Source organism: Panulirus ornatus, chromosome 64 (genome assembly GCF_036320965.1).
Source record: "Panulirus ornatus isolate Po-2019 chromosome 64, ASM3632096v1, whole genome shotgun sequence".
Lineage (NCBI taxonomy): Eukaryota > Metazoa > Arthropoda > Malacostraca > Decapoda > Palinuridae > Panulirus > Panulirus ornatus.
This window is the reverse complement of record NC_092287.1, coordinates 6135789-6163497: the sequence shown is the minus strand read 5'-3', so window position 1 is coordinate 6163497 and position 27709 is coordinate 6135789. Positions and strand designations below refer to the sequence as shown.

Genomic DNA, 27709 nt, shown 5'->3' with positions numbered 1-27709 from the left:
GGTGTGGAAATTTAAAGTAAAATGGGGCGACTTTCTAGTTTGACTTACAGGTGGGGGTCCGTGTGTTGTGGTGTGCGTGTTGAGCGGATTCAATAGCCTTACAGCGGCTGTCCCATTCACCGGAAGACACCCCCAACCAGAATGGTCCTACCTTTTTAACAGAGTATTTTAAAAGATGATCATAAAATGTATATATATATATATATAAACCTTTATAATAAATAAAGGATTGTCTTAAAACTGCGTGTATATATATATATATATATATATATATATATATATATATATATATATATATATATATATATATATATATATATATATATATTCTTTTGACCTTCAAAAATTTGACTTTCTACAGATGATGGTCGGACGGCCCAGCGGCGGGGTAGCTGCCGGGTCATTTGGTTTTTAAGGAAGACTAACAAATTGCTCTCTATTGTTAATAAGGCTAGTTCAGGGTTAGTTATCTGGTGGTGGGCGTGGAATGTCTGATGCCGGCGTGTGTGAAGGTGTTGTGTTGGACGGGGGGTGTCTTGTGGGGGCTGGGGTAGTGCTGGCTCGTGGGGAGAGGCTGGTCAGGGGTTAAGACTTGGCTCTGTGCGACTCTCTGCTGTGCGCTGGCCGCCGAGACGTGGTGGAAGATGGGCGAGGCTCTGGTGGCGCAGGGCTGCTGCGACGACGCCGCCGCCGCCGCTACACTCACGGACGCCTTGCTACCGTGCGCCGGCAGCGCCTCCTGCTGGGCCATCTGCTGCGGCCGGCTCTGCTGCTGCAGCTGCTGGTAGGGCGGCGCCTTCCCGCGGTGCTGGAGGGACTTGTGGTTGGCCAGGGCGTTGCGGGTGCGGTAGTGCTTGTTGCAGACGTCGCACTTGTGCTGGTAGGTGTTGGTGGAGGAGTGCTGGTCGCGGATGTGGGTGGGCAGGTGGGTCCTCTTGCTCAGCCACTTGTAACAGATGGGGCACTGCTGCTGACGCCGCGGGTCCACTGCAACAGAAAGAACACCGACACACTCATCAACACACAACAGTTAGTGAAACCTATGCCCCCTACAACACAACTGTTGTTGTGGACATATATACGACATCACACCACAACTTAAAACCCACTAACATTATATATATATATATATATATATATATATATATATATATATATATATATATATATATATATATATATATATATATATTACCCCAGGACCTCTTTGCAGAGGGTCCTGTAGCCCAAGGCTGCGCTACTAACAGCAGTTGGGAAATGTGGACCCCCTTTGGGATGAGAAGTTCTTTGACGAGACTGTATCCCCCAGCGATACAACCTCGCCAAAGAAGACTTTTCACTTTCGGTGTGACCTCATGCAGGCAGAGTCCGGTAAAATCATATATATATATATATATATATATATATATATATATATATATATATATATATATATATATATATATATATATATATATATATATCCGTTATACATATGTGTATTTCAATGTTTTTAATTATCAGAGTCAACAGAGACATCTGTCGACCGTGATCTTCAATATTACCCAAAGACGTATATACAACCAACAACATTACCTGCTGAGAAATACGACCCTGGACACTATCTGCTGAGAAATACGACCTAGTACACCACCTGGTAAGAAATACGACCCTCAGCACCACCTGCTGAGAAATACGAACCTTGGACACCACCTGCTGAGAGATACAACCCTTGGGCAAGACCTGCTAAGAGGTACGACTTGGACACCATCTGCTGAGAAATACGACCTTGGACACTATCTGCTGAGAAATACGACCTTGGACACCATCTGCTGAGAAATACGACCTTGGACACCACCTGCTGAGAAATACGACTCTCGACACCACCTGCTCTCAGAAATACGACCCCCGACACCACCTGCTCTCAGAAATACGACACCACCAGCTGAGAAATACGGCCCTCGACACCACCTGCTCTCAGAAATACGACCCTCGACACCACCTGCTCTCAGAAATACGACCCTCGACACCACCTGCTCTCAGAAATACGACCCTCGACACCACCTGCTCTCAGAAATACGAACCTGGACACCACCTGCTGAGAAATACGACCTTCCAAAGTAACCAGCAGTGTAGGTGTAAAGTTTCCCCCACCAACTGCTGAGATCTACAAACTTTGGACGCTACTTCGCTCGAGGCGGCAACTTGATACACTTCAGAAAATTGTTGGAAAGATACGGAATGTTACACACAGGAGCGAGCATCAGGCAAGTCCAGGTCGTCAGTCGAGGAGGCTTCCAGGTCTCTCCCTGTGTTCCAGTAATGTTCCAGGCCCACAACTAGGAAGTCAAGAGGGCGAGTGGCCATTCCCAGTTCTTTTGAAGAGCCTATATACCGTCCTGTTTATATTGATATGTTATTACCACATGCATGTTTATATTGATATGTTATTACCACATGCATGTTTATGTTGATATGTTATCACCACATGCATGTTTATGTTGATATGTTATCACCACATGCATGTTTATGTTGATATGTTATCACATGCATGTTTATGTTGATATGTTATCACCACATGCATGTTTATGTTGATATGTTATCACATGCATGTTTATGTTGATATGTTATCACCACATGCATGTTTATGTTGATATGTTATCACATGCATGTTTATGTTATTACCACATGCATGTTTATGTTGACATGTTATCACCACATGGATGTTTATGTTGATATGTTATCACCACATGCATGTTTATGTTGATATGTTATCACATGCATGTTTATGTTGATATGTTATCACCACATGCATGTTTATGTTGATATGTTATCACATGCATGTTTATGTTATTACCACATGCATGTTTATGTTGACATGTTATCACCACATGGATGTTTATGTTGATATGTTATCACCACATGATGAGTAGTATCTACATTCGTTTTGATTCTGGTTCTTATCTTTTAATGACACGAGATAAGCGTAAAAGGCTTTCGCTGGAGGTGTGGTTGAATTGCGCGGGCAACGTCTGTCGCTTTAGTTCCCTTCCGCCATATTACTCTCGCTCCCGATCACCAGCCAGGTTTTCTTTGACTTAAGTATCACAAATCACTGCGTGGCTGTCGGGTATTTACAAGCAACGGGAAATAAGCAACGATGTTCAGCATCTTGTTCGTCCACCATGTCGGGGAAGTGTGGGCCTACCAACAGCAAAGAAATGCATCGATTTCTTCCATCGATTTCTTCAGTGTGTGCCAATTAGTGCTACATGGCCCCATGTTCTTTCATGGGAAAGACTTTACACACCGTGGTTGGCGAATGTCGTTTTCGTCATCCTGTACAACGATTCTACGAATTCCTAAGAGCCTGCTGTCACACACACCTGGTTCGTGAGAACCGTTAATTTCAGTTTAGTCCAAAGGAACACCCTGAGATAACCTAAGCTTAAGTAGGTTAGGTTATCTGTACGAAATTCATTACCTTCAAATACACAGTTTCCACGATCTTCAAATTTCTCTCCATATTTGTGAGGTTACAGAAAACTGGACGACTGAATGACGGGGTCATGATTCTCTCCCACAGTTCTCTTACTTCGACCATCAAATCAGCGGTCTTGTGAATTTAGCTCACAGGAAGATCAACTGATAAGACTGCACTAAATTATATATGAGCCAACCCTCGACAAGATCTACCAACCAAGGTCATCATCATCCCTGGAGATACACACATTAGACCCCTAATGTACATCCCACACTAACTTGTGCTACAAAAAAGGAGTTACTGTCTTCTGTCTGTATAAACGCCGAGGAAACTGTCAGACGCACGATGACTAACCCCCCGTACACAGATGCCACTGATTCATCTCTTTCCTTAGCAGAAGAAAATTATCTGGCTGCTGAAAAGATATATATTTTTGGGAAAAACATTTCATGGTTGAGCAGGAAGGTGATGCTGGCAATAAGGAAGGCATGAGGAGAAAATGGTGGGGAGAGTGGTTATACCACCGATCAATGCTATTCCGCTGAACAGGATGTGGTAGCGAAAGAGAGGGAGTGGCGGTGATGAGGGTGTGGTGTTTGGCTGGGACGGCTGTGGTACCCCGATAGGAAGGGCGTGGTGATGGTCAAGGAGGGAGAGCGTGGCGTCGAGGGAGTGGTAGTAGTGAGGGAGGGAGTGGTAGCCAGGGAGAGAGAAGAGTGGTGGTGGTGAGTGATGGTGTGGTAGCTAGGGAGGGATGAGTGGTGGTGGTGAGTGAGGGTGTGGTAGCCAGGGAGAGTGTACACGATAACCAGGGAAGTTGGCGAGGGAGGGTATTGTGGTCATAGGTTGTTGTTGCCGTAGCGTCTGCTCACTCCAGGACTGAGTCCAAAGGTCAAAGGCCAGCAGCCCTCCGCATGAGAGAGAAGACGAGAGCCCGAAATCTGCTTTGTATATCATAAACAGCACAGGTGAAATGTCCAATACCGAAAGGAAAGACACCACAGTTTCTATAAACAAGAGCTCCGGTGCAATGTTTTGAAAACATCGAAGGACGCGAGGCAGAGCAACCCCGTCACCAGCTGGCATACACAAGAAGACGAGAGATACAGCATACGCTCAGTACTCATTTCCCTCCACTTAGCAACCATCTACTTCCCATCACACGTATGTAAGAGCAAATCAATGGTCTCCAGGATATATGCTCCACCTTGTTCGAGGAAGCCATAGGGCACCTCGAAAAGTAGTTCCAGACGCAGTCGCTTGAATTTCCTCGAGCATGTGGCCATATTCTAATACCTAACACTGATGTGGAGTGTGGCCGTCAGTGTATTTGCGATTCGTTTAAGTGTGACAGTCTATGTGTACTCCAGACTCATGTCGAGTGTGGTCGTCTAAGTGTACTTAAGACATGTTAAGTGTGTGGCCGTCTAAATGTATTCAAGACTCGTGTCAAATTAAGTCGTCAAAGTGTATTTAAAAAACTCACTAAAATGTCATATGAGAAGCGTACTTATAAAAGTCAAAAGGAGCATTATGTTTTTTGTCATATACCGGGAAGACAGACATGCCTGTCACACACTAGGGTGACAGACATGCCTGTCACACACGAGAGTGACAGACATGCCTGTCACACACTAGGATGACAGACATGCCTGTCACACACGAGGGTGACAGACATGCCTGTCACACACTAGGATGACAGACATGCCTGTCACACACTAGGATGACAGACATGCCTGTCACACACTAGGATGACAGACATGCCTGTCACACACGAGAGTGACAGACATGCCTGTCACACACTAGGATGACAGACATGCCTGTCACACACGAGGGTGACAGACATGCCTGTCACACACTAGGATGACAGACATGCCTGTCACACACTAGGATGACAGACATGCCTGTCACACACGAGAGTGACAGACATGCCTGTCACACACTAGGATGACAGACATGCCTGTCACACACGAGGGTGACAGACATGCCTGTCACACACTAGGATGACAGACATGCCTGTCACACACTAGGATGACAGACATGCCTGTCACACACTAGGGTGACAGACATACCTGTCACACACTAGGATGACAGACATGCCTATCACACACTAGGGTGACAGACATACCTGTCACACACTAGGATGACAGACATGCCTGTCACACACTAGGATGACAGACATACCTGTCACACACTAGGATGACAGACATGCCTGTCACACACTAGGATGACAGACATACCTGTCACACACTAGGATGACAGACATGATTGTCACACACTAGGGTGACAGACATGCCTGTCACACACTAGGATGACAGACATGCCTGTCACACACTAGGATGACAGACATGCCTGTCACACACGAGGGTGACAGACATACCTGTCACACACTAGGGTGACAGACATGCCTGTCACACACTAGGATGACAGACATGCCTGTCACACACGAGGGTGACAGACATACCTGTCACACACTAGGGTGACAGACATGATTGTCACACACTAGGGTGACAGACATACCTGTCACACACTAGGATGACAGACATGCCTGTCACATACAAGGAAGAACCACTGGTCTGTCCTCAGTATATAACTGACGGGTCGACGTTTGTTTACCTGGGGTACAACACCACAGGTTAATAGTGTTACCAACACTATCCTGGGGTACATGGGAGGTTACCAGTGTTACCAACACTCCCTAAGGTACATGACAGGTCTGGTCACCAGTGAGGTGTATCACTTACCCTCGACTTGTGATCATGGCACCTTCCTGGTCTCATATGGGGACTGAGAGTTAATCAAATTAACATTACTCCAGCTGGTGAGTTAACATTAAACTAACAATTAAGAGCGGGTAACACAGACATGGCCCGCTCCACAACACTGGTTAAAAATATCAAATATACATATTTACAATTTAATTCATTAAACATACATGTGCTTCACATCAAACCCTGAACATAATGAGACTTAAAAGGAACGGGACCAACTCAAATGCTGGACACACATATCTTACAGCACGAGGAATAAAATGAACTCTAACATTAAGACGAGAATATTGGCCGAACTCAACGTAATTAGTTCATTCATTAGGTACAAATAAACTCTAATACTTCATTTATTATGTACAGAAAAGTTTATATATATATATATATATATATATATATATATATATATATATATATATATATATATATATATATATATATATACAAAGTCCCGTGAAGACCAGGCGAGTGTGGTGTGGGGTATGAGGCTAGTCCTGGACCTGGCAGGTCAGCACTAGGTGTTGCTGCCCTGCTGCTGGAGGGTCCTGGACCTGGCAGGTCAGCACTAGGTGTTGCTGCCCTGCTGCTGCTGCTGCCCAGGCTCCTGCAGACGGTAGCCGTAGGGGACGTGGGCGGCGTGGCCGAACTCCCTGAGAGCGTGACCTTGGGTGTTGGCGGGCGGGTGAGGGTGGGACGGGTGGTCCAGGTGCTGGGTGTCGGCGGGCGGGTCTGGGCGGGTGTGGGGCGGTGCCATGGGGTGGGCGAAGGCGTCCAACTGGCGGGCGGTGACGTGGTGGACGCGGTACATGTGCGTCAGGACGTTGGAGCGGTTGCGACAGTTCTTGCCGCAGACGGGGCAGAGGGCGGCGCTGGGGTCGTGGGCCGTGTGGTGGTCGCGGACGTGGCGGCTCAGGTTACTCCGCGACCTGAACTCCCGGCCGCAGTGGCCGCACCTGTGGCCCGGCGACGACGACGACGCCGACGCCGACGACGACGACGACGACGTCGTCCCCCTCGGGCCGTACTGCTCCCCGGGGGCCAGGTCGTTGTAAGTGGCCTGGGAGAACCGTCTGCCGCCGCCGACGCCGCCGTCCCCCGCAGCCGACACCTCTGGAACGACAACCCAGCCGTCAGATACACCCAGCCAGGGAGGTCCTCACACCATCCCCCCATACACACACACACACACCCAGCCCACAGGGAGGGTCCTGACCCCACATGTACAGTACACCCAGCCCACAGGTACACCCAGGTGGGCAGGTCCAGACCCCACATGTACAGTACACCCAGCCCACAGGTACACCCAGGTGGGCAGGTCCAGACCCCAATTTATACACCAGGTCACCAAAACAATGATGCTTCGGCTGTGACCAAGCCATAGGTCACAGTGACCCCATCCTCCAGTGGGGTCACCACTGCCCACCCCACACACACACACACACACACACTGGTACAGGTGGTACAATCACCATGGTACAATACTGGCTGGTGGGTAAGTAGGTACCGACACACTGTCAAAAGGTAAGTAGGTCTACCTTCCTACAGTACTGACACACTGTCAATAGGTAAGTAGGTCTACCTTACTACAGTACTGACACACTGTCAATAGGTAAGTAGGTCTACCTTACGACAGCACTGACAAACTGTCAATAGGTAAGTAGGTCTACCTTACTATAATACTGACACACTGTCAATAGGTAAGTAGGTCTACCTTCCTACAGTACTGACACACTGTCAATAGGTAAGTAGGTCTACCTTACTACAGTACTGACACAGTCAAAAGGTAAGTAGGTCTACCTTACTACAATACTGACACACTGTCAATAAGTAAGTAGGTCTACTTTACGACAGTACTGACACACTGTCAATAGGTAAGTAGGTCTACCTTACTACAGTACTGACACACCGTTAGTAGATCCCGGCAGCTACGTACGTCTAGCCTGGTATAATACTGACACACCGACATTGGATACTGGCTGGTAGGTAGGTCGAGCCTCCTATAATACTGAGTGGCTGGCAGTGGGTACTGGATGATACTGACGCTCCCTCACGCAGTGTTGGCGGTGGTGGCGTCAGTGTTGGAGGTTGGTGATGGTGGGTCGCGTCAGTGTTGGAGGTGGTGGTTGGTGATGGTGGTATCAGTGTTGGAAGCTGGGGATGGTGGCGTCAGTGTTGTGGAGGTTGGGGATGGTGGCGTCAGTGTTGGAGGTTGGGGATGGTGGCGTCAGTGTTGGAGGTTGGGGATGGTGGCGTCAGTGTTGGAGGTGGTGGCGTCTGTACTAGGGAAGCAGCGTCATACAGTGTTGGTGGTAGTGGCGTCAATGCTGGGGGTGGTAGGGGTTTATGGCATCACTGTTGGGGTGTTGGTGTCGGACTTAGGATAGGTGGTGTCAGTGTTGGTGTGCTGGCATCACTGTTGGGGTTGTTGTGTGTACGTGTTGGTGTGCTGGTATCATTGTTGGGGTGGTGGTGGTGTACGTGTTGGCGTGCTGGTATCATTGCTGCACTGGTGATGTCAATGTTTGGTTCGTGGCGTCATCGCTGGGGTGCTGGCAACACTGTTGTAGTGGTGGTGTCAATGCTTAGATGGTGGCATCAGTGTTGGGGTGGTGGCGTCGGTGTTGGGGAGGTGGCATTACTGCTAGATGGTGGCATCAGTGTTGGGGAGGTGACTTCACTGTTGGGGTGATGAAATCAGTGCTGGGGAGGTGGCATAACTGCTGGATGAAGGTATCAGTGTTGGAGGTAGTGGCGCCAATGTTAGGGTGGTGACGTCAGTGTTGGGGAGGTGGCATAGGTGTTGGGTGGTGGCACCAGTGCTGGAGTGGTGACGTCAGTGTTGGGGTAGTGTCATCAGCGTTGGAGTGGTGACGTCAGAGTATATAGGAGGTGAAGTCACTTTTGAGGTAACAGTTTCAGTGGTGGGGTGGTGACATCGAGGTCGGACCATCAGTGTTGGAGGTCGGACCATCAGTGTTGGAAGTCGGACCATCTGTGTTGGGTATGATAGTATCAGTTTTAGTGGTGGTCCCATCAGTGCTGAAGCGGTGGCACCAATGTTGGAGTGGTGGAGCCAGTGTTGGGGTGGTGGCATCACTGTTTGGGTGGGGAGTGATGTCAATGTTGGGGAGGGGGCATCAGTGTTTAGGAGTGATGTCAGTGTTGGGGAGGGGGCATCAGTGTTGAGGGGAAGTGGTGTCAGAATCAAAGTAGTGGCATCTGTGCTGGGTGGTGACATCAGTGTTCGGGTGGCATCATTGGTGGCGTGACATCAGTGTTGGGGTGGCTTGCGTTGGGGGTTGGTGGTGTCAGTACAGGTGGTAACGGTGGCGTAAGTGATGGGATGATGGTTTCAGTGTTGGAGGTGGATGCTTCAGTGTTGGAGGTGGATGCTTCAGTGTTGGAGGTGGATGCTTCAATGTTGGAGGTGAATGCTTCAATGTTGGAGGTGAATGCTTCAATGTTGGGTGGGGTGAAGGTGGTAACTTCTGTATTGGAGGTGTTGCATTTAGTGTTGGATTGTGGAGGTTGTTGGTTCTGTGTTGGAGTAGTTAAGATCACACCCTCAGTGTTGGAGGTGGTGATTCTATTGTTGGAGGTGGTAACTTCTAGAACTAGTGTTGGGTGGTGGTGGTGATACCTTCAGTGTTGGTGGTGGTAGTTTCAGTGATGTTACTGAAAGCTTCAGTATTGGGGTGGTGGAGGTGGTGGCTTCAGTGTTTGGGTGGCGGGGGTGGTAGCTTCAGTGTTGGAGTGGTGAAGGTGACAGCTTCAATGCTGGTGGTGGTAAGCTTCAGTGTTGGAGTGGTGGAGGTGGTAGTTCTACTGTTGGAGGTGGTGGCTTCAGTGATGGAATGGTGAAGGTTGTCGGTTTAGTGTTGGAGTGGTTACGATAGTAGCTTTAATGTTGGAGGTGGTGGCTTCAGTGTTGAAGGTGGTAGCTTCAGTGCTGGGGTGACAAGGGTTGTGGGTTCAGTGTTGGAAGTGGTGGGTTCACTTTTGGATGGTGGAGCTGGTAGCTTCAGTGTTGGAGTTGGTGGTTTCAGTTGGTAGTGGTGGTGGAGGAAGGAGTGTTGTTGTAGAGAGGGATTGGCGGCGTCGTGTTGGAGGTGATGGTGGTTGGTAAGCATCAGGTGGTGGCGTTGGGGAATGTTGGTGATGTTGGTGGGCGGCAGGTGGACATTGGTGAGGGCAGAGATGGTGGAGGACATGAGACAGCATCAGTGTTGGGGTGGTGGAAAGTTGGCGGTAGTGGGTGGCGTCAATGCTGGAGGATGGTGAGAGTAGTGGTGGCGTCAGTGTTGGGGGTATGTCGTGAGCGGGCGGCGGGTGGTGATGCCAGTGTTGGAGATGGTGGGGGAGGCGAGGGGTCGTGGCGTCAGTGTTGGAGGTGGTCGGATGGGCGACAGATAGGGAGTCAGTGTTGGCGGTGAAAAGTGGGCGACAGGTAGTGGCGCCATTGTTGGGGGTGGTAAAAAAGTGTTGGAGTAGGCAAAAGTTACTGGGGGTCAGTGGTGGAGGTGGTCGGTTGGGCGACATATGGTGGCGTTAGTGTTGGAGGTGGTGGGGTCAGCGTTGGAGATGGTGGGGTGGGGTGGGTGATAAGTGGTGGGGTCAGTGTTGAAGGTGAGGGTGGGCGGCAGGTGGTGGCGTCAGTGTTGGGGGGTGGTGGAGGTGGGGGCGGTGGTGGGCGGCAGGTGGCACTTGGGCTCGCTCATCATGCTGTTGACGGCGGCGGACAGCTGGTACTTGTGCTCCTCCAGCAGCGTCAGGTCCAGCTGTTGCTCCGGCTGTGCTGCCTGGGGCTGCTGCATGTGGCAGTAGAGGTGCTGCTGTTGCTGCTGATGCTGCTGCTGCTGTTGTTGCTGCTGCTGCTGCATCTGCTGTTGCTGCTGCTGCTGCTGCTGCTGTTGCTGTTGCTGCTGGTGGTGCTCTTGTCTAGCGAGATCCTGAGCGTTGGCTGGGTTGGCGTGGAGGCCGTGGGAGGGCGGCATGAGCTGGGCGGTGGCTATGGCGTGCTGGAGGGCCTGGTCCCTGTTCCTCTCCTCCCGGTGGTACATGGTGATGTGGTAGCGGAGCGAGTTCTTGGAGGAGTACTTCTTGTTGCAGTAGGGGCACGTGAAGACCTGTGGCACGGCGGCGTGCAGGTCCCGCACGTGAGTGTTCAAGTTGGACTTGGAGGAGTAGCTCTTAAGGCAGTGGGGGCACTTGTACGGTTTGTAGCGGCTATCTGAAATAAAAAGGAAAACACGGGTGGTGAGGCAAGCGTCGTGGCATCCAAGACTTTTAAGAGTCGGTGCTGCGGCGGCGAAGGAGGAGGAGGAGGTAGGAGGAGGAGGAGGGGTGTGTTAGTCAGGCGGCCGGTGCCGTCCCTTGAGCCACAGCCATGAGCCACCACAACCACCAGCCTATATACTACACCAACACTACACACAACTGCCCTTCCTTCCTTACTGCTACTCACACACACACACACACACACACACACACACACACACACACACACACACACACACAAACATACACACACACACGCGCGCGTGTACCCGTGTGTAGCAGTGTGTCGAAGGCATCTTAGCTTTGCTACTAAAAGGGAAGGCAAGAATCAAACTTACAAGGGTGATGTCATCTTACCCACAAGACCAGAGATGGTCGTACCGCACGCACAGTCGTACAGTACCAGACCACTGCCTCATCTCACCGTGGCTTTCTGAGCGTCAGAACATACCAATCAGTAACTTGAGAACACCAGAACAGACTGGAGCTGTTGTCAACTTATACAGGAACTGGACGCAGTGGTTCTGTCTGTGTTATGCATGGCAGACCACGGCTCACCGACATCCCCGAGCAGGTCAGAGCCAGTGGGCCCCAACAGCTGCTTCAGTCGTGACACTGCCTTGGTATCAGGTTTCATGAGCTTCGGTTATTTCTTTTCCTCAGCAGCTTTCCACGGCGGGAACCAATGTGGCTGAAGCTCACTACCTTGTGGTATAACACTCTTGGCCATGTAACAACCGGGCCCTCCAGGCAACAAGTAATGATCCATGAAGATGGTCCTGTCCTCTGCCTCTTTACTCCACAGATAACAGGTTCTGATAAGCCTTTAGATCTTATGTATTTTCATCCCCAGGATACCCCTTGTCTCGGAGGAGGTGGTCGAAATGTTGTGGCGGAGTCCTGCAGGTGAAGAATCCTGTCTTGTTCTCCTGTGCTGAACTCGCCAACTTGCAGTCAAGGAGAAGTACAACAAGACTCACTGTACATTTAGCAGACAGCGATGGCTTCGAGACGAGACATCTATAACAAAGGCTACGGTGTCCTTGACGTCGAGATGAACGTTAAGAGGGAGGAAGATTATTTACGACGCAAAGAATCGTTGGCTGGATGCGTTGCCCCACCACACCAAAGCTGCCCACCTCAACACTGGCTTTGTTTTCCTTCCAATGCGGTACAGTGAACGACACGATTAATTTTCCATGGTACATCATTTTCAAGACACAGTTCGGGAGAGATGCACGTGTTCAACACTCTAATCACTGTCTATTTCAAACTTACACTTGCGAAACATCTGTTCGTAATAAACACGTGTTGGGAATTCTTCACTTATATATCTTCACGGAATATAGTGCATAAATAAATTCTTTTAAACATCAAATGACATGATTGTACTGACATGAAACCTGCTTCCAACATGTCCCCCTAACCCAAACCAACTTCCACAGAGTATATATATGTGGCGTATGTCCATATAACACCAGCAACAGTCGCCATGTACGGAGAATACGTTCCTGTGGAGGCCATCCCCGCGGCAGTGCCTTAAGCCGCCACACATGTGACGACGAACCAGGAGGCCTTTATATACCTGAGTCTTTGACAACTAAAAAAGAAATTATCTTTTCTCCTTTTTTTTGGTCAGTTGAGTAAACAAACTGTGTAATGTGGGGAAGCTAAGCTACTACGTAAGGCGTCTGAGGTACTTACACGTTTGTCTCTCGTTGAAATGGTATAGACATGGAAGGAGATGCGACTATAGTGAGGAGTTGTAGACAAAGAAACAGGAAGGAATTACGTTTCGAGTGGCGTTACACGAATCAGTTTCCGTCATGGTCTGCCGCTCCATCCAACACGGGAGGTTTCAGAAAGTAGACGAGGCCAGAGTAGATCGATGAGATGGAGACAGAGAGCAGATGGTCATGACGAGGCATACCCGTGGCCATGTCGGCCAACATCATGAGAAAAAAAAAAAGAGTGAGGACAGAACTGAACCTCAAGGAACACAGCTGTTGGTACGGACGCCAGCAGGCTGATCGGGCAACCACTGCGGAGATAGACTCACCAAAAGACAAAGTGGAAAAAAAGAAAAAGAAAATGGAGTTTGGAGAAAAAGAACCTTATCCCATACCTTAACAAAAGCTTTCGACATATCAAGAGCTACCACCATCTTACACCCACTCCCCTTCACCCTACTCCACCACCACACCCACACACCACACATACAAAAAGAAAATAAAAAAAAAAGAATAGAAAGAACAAAAGGAAATTTGTGATTACAGAGCAGGATATCACGAGTGGACGTCACCTTGCAAAAAAAAACTCACTCTAATGGTCTCTCCGGAGAGGACCAAGAGAGTCAAGACGTGCAAGGAAACACATCTTAGTAAGACAGGAGACTCGAACTCTTTAGAAACAGTCAGCAGGTCCCAAGACCCATCAGGTTACCGGAGGGGAGAGGTAAGTTCTAAGACCCCCGTCGGAAACTATAATAGCGGAAGGAATTTCCAAAGACCCATATCAGTGGCGACCACAGTGGAGGAAGGTCCCAAGACCTCACTGAGGCGCTACCACAGTTGCAGGAAGGTCCCAAGACCTCACTGAGGCGCTACCACAGTGGAGGAAGGTCCCAAGACCTCACTGAGGCGCTACCACAGTGGAGGAAGGTCCCAAGACCTCACTGAGGCGCTACCACAGTGGAGGAAGGTCCCAAGACCTCACTGAGGCGCTACCACAGTGGAGGAAGGTCCCAAGACCTCACTGAGGCGCTACCACAGTGGAGGAAGGTCCCAAGACCTCACTGAGGCGCTACCACAGTGGAGGAAGGTCCCAAGACCTCACTGAGGACTCACCTCCAGAATTTCCAAATTTGCCGAAGAAACGAAATTAGGAAATACATCGCAGTCAGAGGAGGACTGTCCGTAGATTCAAACGGATCTAGACAAACTCATGGACTGGTCGGCCATGGCAAATGGGTTCCAATGTTAGGGAGAAGCAATGGAATGAGCCGCTAAAAAATATGAATCACAGGAAGCGTTTGATAAATCATCAGTAACTGAAAAAGAAAAGATTCTCGGGTCGAAATTATATAAGTAATGGCCATAAATACCGACGAGAGAGAAAATGCCCAGGTGCTTGTAATAACAAGATGGTGGGATTCACGGTTAGAAATATCAATCACTATACGAATGATACAATGCCTTTCATAAGGCCCAGGTCAGGCCTGGCTGCGAAGACGCTGTTAGAGAGTTCCCTTCACCAACCCTGGTCCCAGAAGATAAACTAAGACGAATTCAAAAAGCAACCAAACCGAATTCCTTCACTCTCATATCATCCATTTGAGGAAAGACTGATCAAAGATTCATTAGTATTCTCTCTCTAAAAGCAAAATCAGACTGCGAGACGTAACAAAAGTTTGCAATTGCTTCTTTCCATTTTACACAGAGATGCACTGACCAGAAATGGAGAGATTTTTAACAACAACGTGTCCAAAAAACAAAAAATCTTTTAGCAGCAGATTTTGGACGAGGACTGGACTACTAGATCTCCTGATGCAGTAAAGGCTAAGACTCTTGATCAATGCTCGACAAGTACGTCCATAACACATGCTACCAGGTAACTAACTAGTCCTGATCCAAGAAGGGTTATTCTAAACTCCTTTTCAGAATCCAATCCCAGCGTAGCAGTCTGCACACAGTTGGTAGTGGCGTCACATAACCCCTTAAGAGGCCTCCTGCTCCACTAATCTGTGTCTACGAGAACTGCGGATTATTATGGAGCAATTAAAGGTCTCGTCATGGACCATCTGGTCTGTTCTCTGTCCTTCCCCAGGACCACAATGAATGGCGGGTCCCCAGACCCATCAGTGTGGCTAGAGACCACACACACACGCACACACACACACACACACACACACACACACACACACACACACACACACACAGAACACAACACACACACCAGTCACTGGGGGAAGGAGGGAGTACTGGTGCCACCGTCTCCAACCCCATCTCGCACGTCTCCCAACAGCGGCTGACAAATCAGGGCCGGGAATTGTGAAGTAAACGGTACGCACCACACATACGTACCCTGGAGTGTACCCGTAGGAGAGGCAGAAGGCGGGAACAGACAATAAGCCAGAGGAGGAATAACAGAAAACGAGGCGCGGAGCGAGAGCGAGAGAGAGAGAGGCTCCCGCGGGCGTGTAGGGAGGGAGCGAGAGAGAGAGAGAGAGAGGGAGCCGGCAGAAGGACCCATTTTTCCCCCAGGACACACACGAGCTTTCCCGGGATCTTGGGTACAGTGAACTTTCCTCGATGGCTCGGGAAAGACAGTGAGGTCGTTATCACCTTTCCCTTACCTACCTACTCATCAGCCTAGCCGAGGCTGAGATGATTCAACATTCGCATAAATAACCGCTGAGTCGAATCGATAAATTCTGTCACAGGATCGTCATCCATCGCAGCATAGCCACTCACTCACACCTCTACGTTCCGTGCAAACTATTCCATCATCTCTAGGGTTACTGAGGGAGAGACTATCTCTCAATCGCTTCTTAAGAGTTGGAGAGACGGACGGCCTGGGAGGAAGGTGGTGGGTCCGTTCGTCTTGGGGAGAAAAAAGAATTTGGAGGAGGAGGAGGAGGAGGAGGAGGAGGAGGAGGGGTGGCGGTGAGTGCGCGGGAGACAGCGGGGCGGCTGGCCGGGTTCACGGGGGTGAGGCGGCGGCCGTTATTGATTGATGACAAGACGGCAACACCATCCTCCCAGGAGCACACACACACACACACACACACACACACACACACACACACACACACACACACATGGCCAGCGGCACACGAACTATAATAACGTAACTAAGCGAAAAAAAAAAAAATATACGAGCAGGAAAGATGTGTGGAAATCTTTGCGTCATGACGAAGGGAGAGTACATGAACGCCACATGTCCACTGATCACGCAGTAGTGAGGATAATAGTATATCTGAAGAGTATGACTCAAGTAGACTCATGGTAGTATGACTAAGTATACTCGTGTGGTGAGGGAAAAGCGAGAGTTAAAGTCTCCCCGCATATGCAAAGTCGGTAACCACACACACACACACACACACACACACACACACACGCTTCCTGCCTCGCTCCCATAGCGCCTCACAAGCCACCATTCCTTCCCTCCCTCCCTTCCTCCTCCCCAGCTGTTCAGTCGACCGACCGGGCTCCTGGAGGGCGTCGCACACGACGAGGATCTGTGGTCGGCAGCACCACGTCACTATCACCATCATGTGCTACGGCTGCCACCCCAACCACCCACTCTCTCTCTCTCTCTCTCTCTCTCTCTCTCTCTCTCTCTCTCTCTCTCTCTCTCTCTCTCTCTCTCTCTCTCTATATATATATATATATATATATATATATATATATATATATATATATACAGTTTCCGGAGACTCCGGGGGCACGCGTCGCCACCCCTGATGAACGTGTACACAACCATGGCTCTCCCCAGGACTCGCCCACACCTCCCCACGCTTGGTCTACCTCCCCCCATCCAGTGGATGACAACCACGGCACAAGGTGTGTGTGTGTGTGTGTGTGTGTGTGTGTGTGTGTGTGTGTGTGTGTGTGTGTGTGTGTGTGTGTGAGGGAAAAAGAGAGCACGCAAGATCATCCTTAGTCCTTCTTGAACTTCCAATCATAGAGGCTTTCAACAAAATGGTCCCCCCCCCCTTAACTATCTCTAAACCATTCTCTGAACCTTCCTGGGCAATTGGGCACGATCATCCTTGCACTGCACTCGCGTCCACGTCACCTCCTACCACCACAGAGAGAGAGAGAGAGAGAGAGAGAGAGAGAGAGAGAGAGAGAGAGAGAGAGAGAGAGAGAGAGAGAGAGATCCCTCGTCCCCGAGCGGCAAGTTCACGCAATACATATACATCGAACCCGTCCCAGTTCGTGAGCTCGCTGCTGATCAAGCCACGCCACATCCTCAACCACTGTCAGCAGACGACTGTCACCCCGTCATCAATGTTATACACGTCTGCTTTAACCCACTCCCTCCCACCCATTCCATCATTCACACCGCCACTGCCCACACACACTGTGTGGTGGATTCCCTTCGCACAGTTTCAGCCTTTCGTTGTCGTTGGGACTTTACACCTCTAAGTAATAGTCATCATCATCATAGACTTATCCTTACCATCATTATCATTGTCAACCCTGGGTGGCAACTTAAGTGCCTGTGGGACATTATGTGGGATAGGGTGCGTCGGTTTCTGGACGCACTAGTACCACGGGGGTCAACTCCGGTACAATACACGATAAGAACTCCGGACTTACACCATCCGTGACCGCTGCGAAGGTCACTGGCTAATTAAATTTCGAGGGAGGGGCTGGTAGCGACAGGAATTTTCATATGAAGTACGACACTCATGGACACATGTTCTCTCATGTATGTACATGATGGCAGACAAACACCATCCAGACTTCTGCAATATATATATATATATATATATATATATATATATATATATATATATATATATATATATATATATAAAATCATACATATTCGCCATTTCCCTCGTCAGCAAGGTAGCGTTAAGAACAGAGGACTGAGCCTTTGAGGGAATATCCTCACTTGGCCCCCTTCTCTGTCCCCCCCCCCTTTTTTTTTGAAAACTACAAAAAAAATGACTAAATAAATAAATAAATAAATGAATAAATCAATAAATATATAAAAGTTGAACAACGCAAGTGCCGCTCATTATCATCATTATCACTATAATATACAGAGCTAATGATACACACAGCGGGAACGAACACTTAAGCAGAACTGGTATACGAGACCGACCCATGTCAAAATTGTCACTTCTGTGGCTGGTTCTGTGACGAAGGGTACATCCTAAGGACGAGTGAGGCACAGAAGGTAGGGTGACATAGCCAGATGGTGTAAGTGGGAGACAGCTGGCGACCAGCTAAACAAGGAACACATCCTGCTCACCGCCTGTGATTTACCTACAGCTAGGGTCATCACCACCTGTGCCTCACCTAGTGTCACCAGCTGTCATCACCAGTACCTCACCTACAGGCAGGCAGGGCCACCATCTGTACCTCACCAACAGGCAGGCAGGGCCACCATCTGTACCTCACCTACAGGCAGGCAGGGCCACCATCTGTACCTCACCTACATGCAGGTAGGGCCACCATCTGTACCTCACCCACAGGCAGGCAGGGCCACCATCTGTACCTCACCCACAGGCAGGCAGGGCCACCATCTGTACCTCACCCACAGGCAGGCAGGGCCACCATCTGTACCTCACCTACAGGCAGGCAGGGCCACCATCAGTACCCCACCTACAGGCAGGCAGGGCCACCATCTGTACCTCACCCACAGGCAGGCAGGGCCACCATCTGTACCTCACCTACAGGCAGGCAGGGCCACCATCTGTACCTCACCTACATGCAGGCAGGGCCACCATCTGTACCTCACCTACATGCAGGCAGGGCCACCATCTGTACCTCACCCACAGGCAGGCAGGGCCACCATCTGTACCTCACCCACAGGCAGGCAGGGCCACCATCTGTACCTCACCTACAGGCAGGCAGGGCCACCATCTGTACCTCACCTACATGCAGGCAGGGCCACCATCTGTACCTGAGTCACCCACAGGCAGGCAGGGCCACCATCTGTACCTCACCCACAGGCAGGCAGGGCCACCATCTGTACCTCACCTACAGGCAGGCAGGGCCACCATCAGTACCCCACCTACAGGCAGGCAGGGCCACCATCTGTACCTCACCCACAGGCAGGCAGGGCCACCATCTGTACCTCACCCACAGGCAGGCAGGGCCACCATCTGTACCTCACCCACAGGCAGGCAGGGCCACCATCTGTACCTCACCCACAGGCAGGCAGGGCCACCATCTGTACTTCACCCACAGGCAGGCAAGGGCCACCATCTGTACCTCACCCACAGGCAGGCAGGGCCACCATCTGTACCTCACCCACAGGCAGGCAAGGCCACCATCTATACCTCACCCACAGGCAGGCAGGGCCACCATCTGTACCTGAGTCACCCACAGGCAGGCAGGGCCACCACCTGTACCTCACCTTCAGAAGACATGACATGATACAGGAATCAATGAACCTCCTTGGACGCCACACGTGTCGGTTGAAAAGATACAGTAATGAGTTTACCAAGTAACACGTGTATGTAAAGGGGTCTTCAATCACGCCTTCTCCAAGTGTTTGTAGACCCGATTCTTGAGAGTGTGAAGAAGGCATTACGAAGACGTAAAGACCAGAGAAGAAAGGAAACTCTACACTGATGTACGGTATAACAGTATTATAACGGCCAACCATCGTGTGGCTGGTCGTCACACAGAAGCGATGGGAAGCGGCAGCCAGTCGAGTGTCCCACGTCGAGGGTTGGGGAGCTGGGATACACATAGACAACTCACAGGAACAGTTGGAGAGAGAGAGAGGGAGAGAGAGGCGGCAGCATAGCGGGTGAAGGAGAGGCACGGTGGACGGGAGGCGACGGTAGGAAATTCAATAAGGTGGAAGGCATTCGATTCCACTTTCGCTAGAAGGAAGACGCAGGGAAGAAGAGCCCTGGATATACGAGCAATACCCCCGGCTGGGATGACATGAAACCCTGGTAGATACGACACAGCGGATCAGGAGAAAAAATAACTGAAGCACAATACGATGAACCAAGGGTTCGGGAAGCTGATTTTGTTCCTTATTATGCAAGGTTTCTAGCGGAAATAGAGGAGGTGGTTGGGTTGGACTGTGGTGCTTGGAAATCAAATAATAAGGAACCATGCGAGACTATGGGAGGATACAGGAAGACGACTACAGTTCCTGTACTGCTGGTGAATTTCACCAGGATGCAGCTAACCCAGTGGGAGACTGTGCCGCCCTGGGGGTCTCTCTCCAACTGGCACCGGCGCTCTACCTCACCTACAGGCACGGCCGCAGGCAGGCCCACCTGCAGCGAGGGTAGACAACCTACAGTGAAGGTCAAAGGACCAGCGGAGAGAGTGTGTGTGTGTGTGGGTCACGAGGGGGGGAAGATATCCCCAGCCACGGGGACGGCCAAACTCAGGACATGGCACAGCAGATGAACATCATCTGGCCCAGGTAGTGGACGGCCAACCTCGCCAAGGGTCAGAGGTCAGGAGGGCGTTAGCAGAGACGCAGGGAACGCCATGGAATGTCATGGCGAGGGCGCGCACACACACTATGGGCGTCGGGGGGGAACACCACCTATCTAAATTCTTCAGACTCCCTTCCACTTCACAGAACCACCGAAAAGAGACACACAAATAAATGTCAGGGAATCTAATGTACACTATACCCTGAACTGGACGACAACACTGTCGGTAAACTACATAAGACCGTGAACAACAACCTCGTTCTGAACACCATCACAGGAAATCAAGGCAAACACGGCATAGCTGTACAAACAAAATCCACAAATTGTAAGGTGGGCACACAGCATTGTGACACAGCACCCTAACCAGGGAAGGTGGTACTGAGACGAACCAGCAAGATGCACGCGAGGGTACAGTGCCAGTCTTCTCAGACGTCCGCCAGCGTACACCAAGTGACGTGGAAGCTACAGAGGAGTAGGACAAACCTTGAGGGAGGCCAGGGGGTAGTGGCATCAAGAGGGAGGTCAGAGGGTAGTGGCACCGAGAGGGAGGCCAGAGGGTAGTGGCACCGAGAGGGAGGCCAGAGGGTAGTGGCACCGAGAGGGAGGCCAGAGGGTAGTGGTATCAAGAGGGAGTAACGAGGAAGGGCAGATAACAAGGAGACTTGAATGTCTATGACAAGGTCATCTCTTAAGAATTACGCTGAGCACGGAAGCAGAAACAGGATAGTAAAACAGAAGGGCGCCTCCCATCCCACCTCTCCCTCCGGTTCAACCGTCGGCAGGAAAAAACCCTCGTGTTATACGAGAGATCGAGATCGGGGGATCATACACACACGGAAATTCTATAGTAAAGTGTGGTTAGGTAGAAGAACGTTTCGTACCCGTCTGAGAATGGCAGCACTGTGGGGGGGTTTGGTTTGGGGGTGCGGGTCTGTCTGGATCCTGGAACAAGAAAGGCGGAGGTTAAGACACAAATGATGACGGACGGACAACCCCCCCTAGGATTATGGTCTGATGACACGTATCACTGAAGCGTTTCTCTGGCCTTGAGCTGAAGGTATTCATGTCCTCTCTGCGTTGACTACCTCTGCAGGGGGTCCGACCCTCTGTGTGTGTTCAGCTACTCTGCAGCTGACCAGACACTTTCTGACCACGGTGCTGGCTGGCACACATCTTCCTTTCCTCTTCAGACCATTCATGTCAGGTCACTGAATCTCTGCTTCAGGGGGAGACATTGCCGTAGGCTGTGTTGTCGAGTTGGTTATATCACAGACTTGCGTCAGATCTCCAAAGAGTTTGTGCTTTCTAAGAGAGAGAAATCTTATATCTTCGTGTCTTTCCTTATACTTGAGGTAAGGTATTAGTTTAGTCAATATCCTTTGAATTCGTTCTATTGTTTTTTCTTCACGTCTGACCAGGTTTGGTGACCATACGTCAGCAGCATATTCCATATTAGGCCTGACCTGGGGGGCGTAATAAGGGATACATCCTATATCCTTTATTTTGTAGTTTTTATGTTTGGCTATAAATCCTCACATCCTGTTGGCTTTATTGTACGCAATTGGGCATTGTTTACCGTATTAAGGTCGTAAGTCACAATCAATCCAATGACTCTTTTTTTTCTCTTTAACTTCTAACAATGGTTTACCAGGCGACTTTATAAGTGATTTATGCTCTTGGTGCCGAAGCGAATTGCACCTGCATCAGTCTCTATTAAGTTCATTTACCATGTCTCTGCCTACTCTAACAATTTGTCTAGATTTCTCTGAATCTCGTTTTCCTTTGACTAGGCTGTACGTATCACCGAACGCTAAAGTCGTCGGCAAAACTCGATTTTTCCCAAGGTGGGTCCTGTGTCCTTTGGGTGTTGATGTACATGATGAAAAGGATGGGACCCAGGACCAGGGCTTCGGGAACCCCGTTCGTCACGTGAAGGTCCATGTATTCAGCATCGACAGGTATTCTGGAGCTCTGGTCATCCTATCCATGACTAAAGAATTCAATCACGTTCGTTCAACATGATCTTTTATCTATAAAACAGCGTTGATGGTCGGTTATGTGTCGATTACCATCGAGGAACATCAGCACCAAAGAGGCGACCAGGAGGTGGTGGTACCAAGAGAGAGGCCAGGAGGTGGTGGTACCAAGAGAGAGGCCAGGAGGTGGTGGTATCAAGAGGGAGGCCAGGAGGTGGTGGTACCAAGAGGGAGGCCAGGAGATGGTGGTACCAAGAGGGAGGCCAGGAGATGGTGGTACCAAGAGGGAGGCCAGGAGATGGTGGTACCAAGAGGGAGGCCAGGAGATGGTGGTACCAAGAGGGAGGCCAGGAGATGGTGGTACCAAGAGGGAGGCCAGGAGATGGTGGTACCAAGAGGGAGGCCAGGAGGTAGTGGTCCCAAGAGGGAGGAAAGGAGATGGTGGTACCAAGAGGGAAGCCAAGAGGTAGTAGCATCAAGAGAAGGAGGTCAGGAGATACTGGCACCAAGAGAAAGACTAAGAGGGAGTGGCACCAAGAGGGGGAGGGTAGAGGGTCAGGGCTGGCAGGTAACAACATGAGCCAGGAGAATCAAGCGCTGCAACAAACGTTCGCCAGCAGCATCATGATCCCAGGGTAACAATAATCTGGTAGGTGCGTTCTCAAATCCCCTGGCGGTACCGGTCCAGGGACAGTAATGATACTCCTCGTAGCTCACCAGGCCAAAGATACAGTAAGGTCCTGTCATCAGTCGGCCCACCCGTGCCTTACCTCCTCCTCACACAACAGTCTTCCCCACAACCACTGGACCAGCCTGAGCCAAGTCTGGTCCCTTTTTTTTTTTCAACTGTCTCCGTTGACTACCATTTAAGATGGCGAATGTTTACCAATTGCCATTTCTTGAAAACAAGACTAATTTCTTCGCTTCCAGGCAGAACTGTGGCTCAACTTCCGAATTGTGTAGTTAAAGAATTAAGATCGGTTTAACAATGACGTTTTTTATGATAATTTCATAGTTTGGCCAATATTTGCCGATTTATGTTAATGAGGCCAATTTCGTCGGAAAACTAACGTAAGTCGTCCAAATTCCACATAAAACCTTCTCTGAGGCGACCTGGACACATACAAAACCACCTCAGTGGAGAAAGTCCTGAGGTGACCCCAGTCAAATTCGGCTCCAGTGATCCAAACCAGTGTCCAAGATGACATCTATTAGTCTATCTATCTATCTATATATATATATATATATATATATATATATATATATATATATATATATATATATATATATATATATATATATCACGAATGTTGTGCATATGACACGCGCTTTACATAGAACACATAATGCCCTACAACAGCAAGGATTCGAACCCCGTACCATATGCGTGGTAGCTGGGAACGCTAACCGATATGCTATGCTCGCCCCTAATAGGGAAATGACTATTCGATTACTAGTATTCGAATACCCTTCGCCTCACATCCATGAGCAACGGGGTCCAAACTGGTCAAATCCCATAAGGCTCACATTACCAGAAGTTACTATTTTACAGAACTATACTGTCAAACGTGGAGGTATATGAACACAAATATAATGCATATGAACGCGCACTTTTCACAGAACACATAATGCCCTCCATCTGCAAGGATTCGAACCCGGTTCGAGCCGTTAGGGTTCCCAGCTAACACGCAAAAGGTCCGGGTTCGAATCCTTGCAGTTGGAGGGCATTATGTGTTCTATGAATAGTGCGCATTCATATGAACTATATTCTCAGGTGAGCAAAGAGTTTACGTTTTGAAAAACCGTCAAATATTCTGACAAATCTAAAGCTAAGAGAAGGATAAAAATAGTGCCAGGAACAGATGACTGAGCCTTCGAGGATAATAATAATAATAATAATAATAATAATAATAATAATAAATGATAATGATATCATGATCATTACTGACATGTCAGAGGAACCGTGGAATGCTAAACGGAACTTCCATCAAACGAAGGTGGAGTTTGGTGGCGTCCGGCGTGTGCACACATACAGTTGCCTGGAGTTGGTCCCGTGTGTCACAAGAACTAGTTATCCGGGCTGGGTAGAATGGATCCGTGTTGGGTCCTGGAGCAGGTTCCCGCACCACGGCCTCCCTCCTCCCCCTCCACACACCCACCTACCCCCCAGCATGTCCACACATACTTCCCACTTCCTCCGTGACAGCCCCATGCCCCACACATCCCCACACCCCACCTCATCTTAACTTTCCCTCATCCTGTATGTCTATCACCACCTCCCTTCACCTCAAGTCACCTCCCCATATGAATTCACTACCGCTTGTTAACTCCATCTTAACCCCTGTCGTCATAAGAGGGTTAAGAAACAGCTTTTTTTTTTTCTTTTTTACCACCCTTCATTCATTGGTCTCAACTCCGTCAAGTATTTCAACTTCAACTTGACCAACCATCACGTCCTTGACGATCCCGTAGATGCCCAAGTCTTTCACCACTCTCCATCATCGTCTAGTCTCCTCCCCCCGGCACTCCATCTCCACCTCAATCCACCTGTGCCTTCACGAGAGAGCCCCTGCCTCCGTCTTCCAGGGCCATACATATACATCCATCTCTCAAACTACTCACATGGCCAACATCCCTCCGGTATGGGGTCAGCTGTCTCGCTCCGGATCACACACCTCATGTGTCATATATGTAAACTTTGCTCATGTCTTCTTCTTTCGTCAGTCACCTTGATTCTTCGACACTCTATCTGCCTTGGCCAATATTCATATTCCCCCGTACCCTCCTCCCAGCATGTTCCACATTCTTAATTCCCTCTCATCATCATCATCTCTCGCCTTAATTTCATTCACGTTCCATTTCTGCCATCGCATTCCCCGTGTCCATCAGGTCTGGTCTGTCGGGAGGACGCGTTGCTACCAGCGTCGTGTGAGGGGCGGCTTCCAACCCTCACCCTCACTGTTCCTAGTGTTAGCGATCACATGCTCGGCGCGTCCTACCCCTGACCAACCTACAGTCATACTAGGATAGAGCGAGACCCAGACAACCCACTAGGATGAAAGAGACCCAGACGACCCACTAGGATGAGAGAGAGACGCAGACGACCCACTAGGATGAGAGAGACCCAGACGACCAACTAGGATAAGAGAGAGACCCAGACGACCCACTAGGATGAGAGAGAGACCCAGACGACCCACTAGGATAAGAGAGAGACCCAGACGACCCACTAGGATGAGAGAGAGACCCAGACGACCCACTAGGATGAGAGAGAGACCCAGACGACCAACTAGAATGAGAGAGAGACCCAGACGACCCACTAGGATGAGAGAGAGATCCAGACGACCCACTAGGATGAGAGAGAGACCCAGACGACCCACTAGGATGAGAGAGAGACCCAGACGACCCACTAGGATGAGAGAGAGACCCAGACGACCCACTACGATAAGAGAGAGACCCAGACGACCCACTAGGATGAGAGAGAGACCCAGACGACCAACTAGGATGAGAGAGAGACCCAGACGACCAACTAGAATGAGAGAGACCCAGACGATCCACAAAGATAAGAGAGAGACCCAGACGACCCACTAGGATGAGAGAGACCCAGACGACCAACTAGGATAAGAGAGAGACCCAGACGACCCACTGGGATGAGAGAGAGAACCAGACGACCCACTAGGATGAGAGAGAGACCCAGACGACCCACTAGGATAAGAGAGAGACCCAGACGACCCACTAGGATGAGAGAGAGATCCAGACGACCCACTAGGATGAGAGAGAGACCCAGACGACCCACTAGGATAAGAGAGAGACTCAGACGACCCACTAGGATAAGAGAGAGACCCAGACGACTCACTAGGATGAGAGAGAGACCCAGACGACCCACTAGGATGAGAGAGACGCAGACGACCCACCACGATGAGAGAGACCCAGACGACCCACAAGGATGAGAGAGACCCAGACGACCAACTAGGATGAGAGAGAGACCCAGACGACCCACTAGGATGAGAGAGACCCAGACGACCAACTAGGATAAGAGAGAGACCCAGACGACCCACTAGGATAAGAGAGAGACCCAGACGACCCACTAAGATGAGAGACAGACCCAGACGACCAACTAGGATGAGAGAGAGAGACCCAGACGACCCACTAGGATGAGAGAGACCCAGACGACCCACTAGGATGAGAGAGACCCAGACGACCCACTAGGATAAGAGAGACCCAGACGACCAACTAGGATAAGAGAGAGACCCAGACGACCCACTAGGATGAGAGAGACCCAGACGACCCACTAGGATGAGAGAGACCCAGACGACCCACTAGGATGAGAGACCCAGACGACCCTCTAGGATGAGAGAGAGACCCAGACGACCCACTAGGATAAGAGAGAGAGACCCAGACGACCAACTAGGATAAGAGAGAGAGACCCAGACGACCCACTAGGATAAGCGAGAGACCCAGACGACCAACTATAATGAGAGAGAGACCCAGACGACCCACTAGGGTGAGAGAGAGACCCAGACGACCAACTAGGATGAGAGAGAGACCCAGACGACCCACTAGGATAAGAGAGAGAGACCCAGACGACCCACTAGGATAAGAGAGAGTTTGATACGCTATCATTTACAGATCTTTTATCTCGTCGCACACCACGTCCACATCTACCTTCACCTGTGCTCTACAGTTCCTTGTGGCGCCTTTCCCCGCGCTGTCTCCAGCATCGGACATATTCTGAAACTGTTTCCGTGCCAAACAAACCCTAAACTTCCTCCCCCCCAAGACAATATACCGCGGCAACATCAGTTTCCCAACATCTGATTTCACATTCTTTATGGCGCGGGGGGGCGGGCTACGAGTCGGCCATCACGTTCTCTACATCCTTTGTTCACGTATTACCTCACCACCACCACCACCACGAGTTTTCGTAAACCTTTCCACTCTGAGGTCTGACACACACACACACACACACACACACCCACCCCCGCGCGCCCTACACCCACCCGCCCGCCCCTCGCTGCCTCCCTACATACCTCCTCCCTCCCTGTACACGATGGTACGGACCACTGCCTTCCAGCCC

The 27709-nt window shown here is 50.0% G+C and overlaps 1 protein-coding gene across 6 annotated transcripts in view; it reads right to left on the bottom strand.

The window, feature by feature from the left end:
• Window positions 1–451: 451 nt before the first annotated feature.
• The window catches only part of LOC139746171 (uncharacterized), a 254221-nt gene continuing 226963 nt past the window's right edge, over window positions 452–27709 (bottom strand). For 2 of the 6 annotated variants that reach the window (XM_071657068.1, XM_071657072.1), the window contains one exon: window positions 452–987. In XM_071657068.1, coding sequence (XP_071513169.1) covers window positions 467–987 — 521 coding nt within the window. In that variant the 3' untranslated portion in view covers window positions 452–466. The other 4 variants (XM_071657063.1, XM_071657066.1, XM_071657058.1 and 1 more) reach the window with 2 other exon arrangements.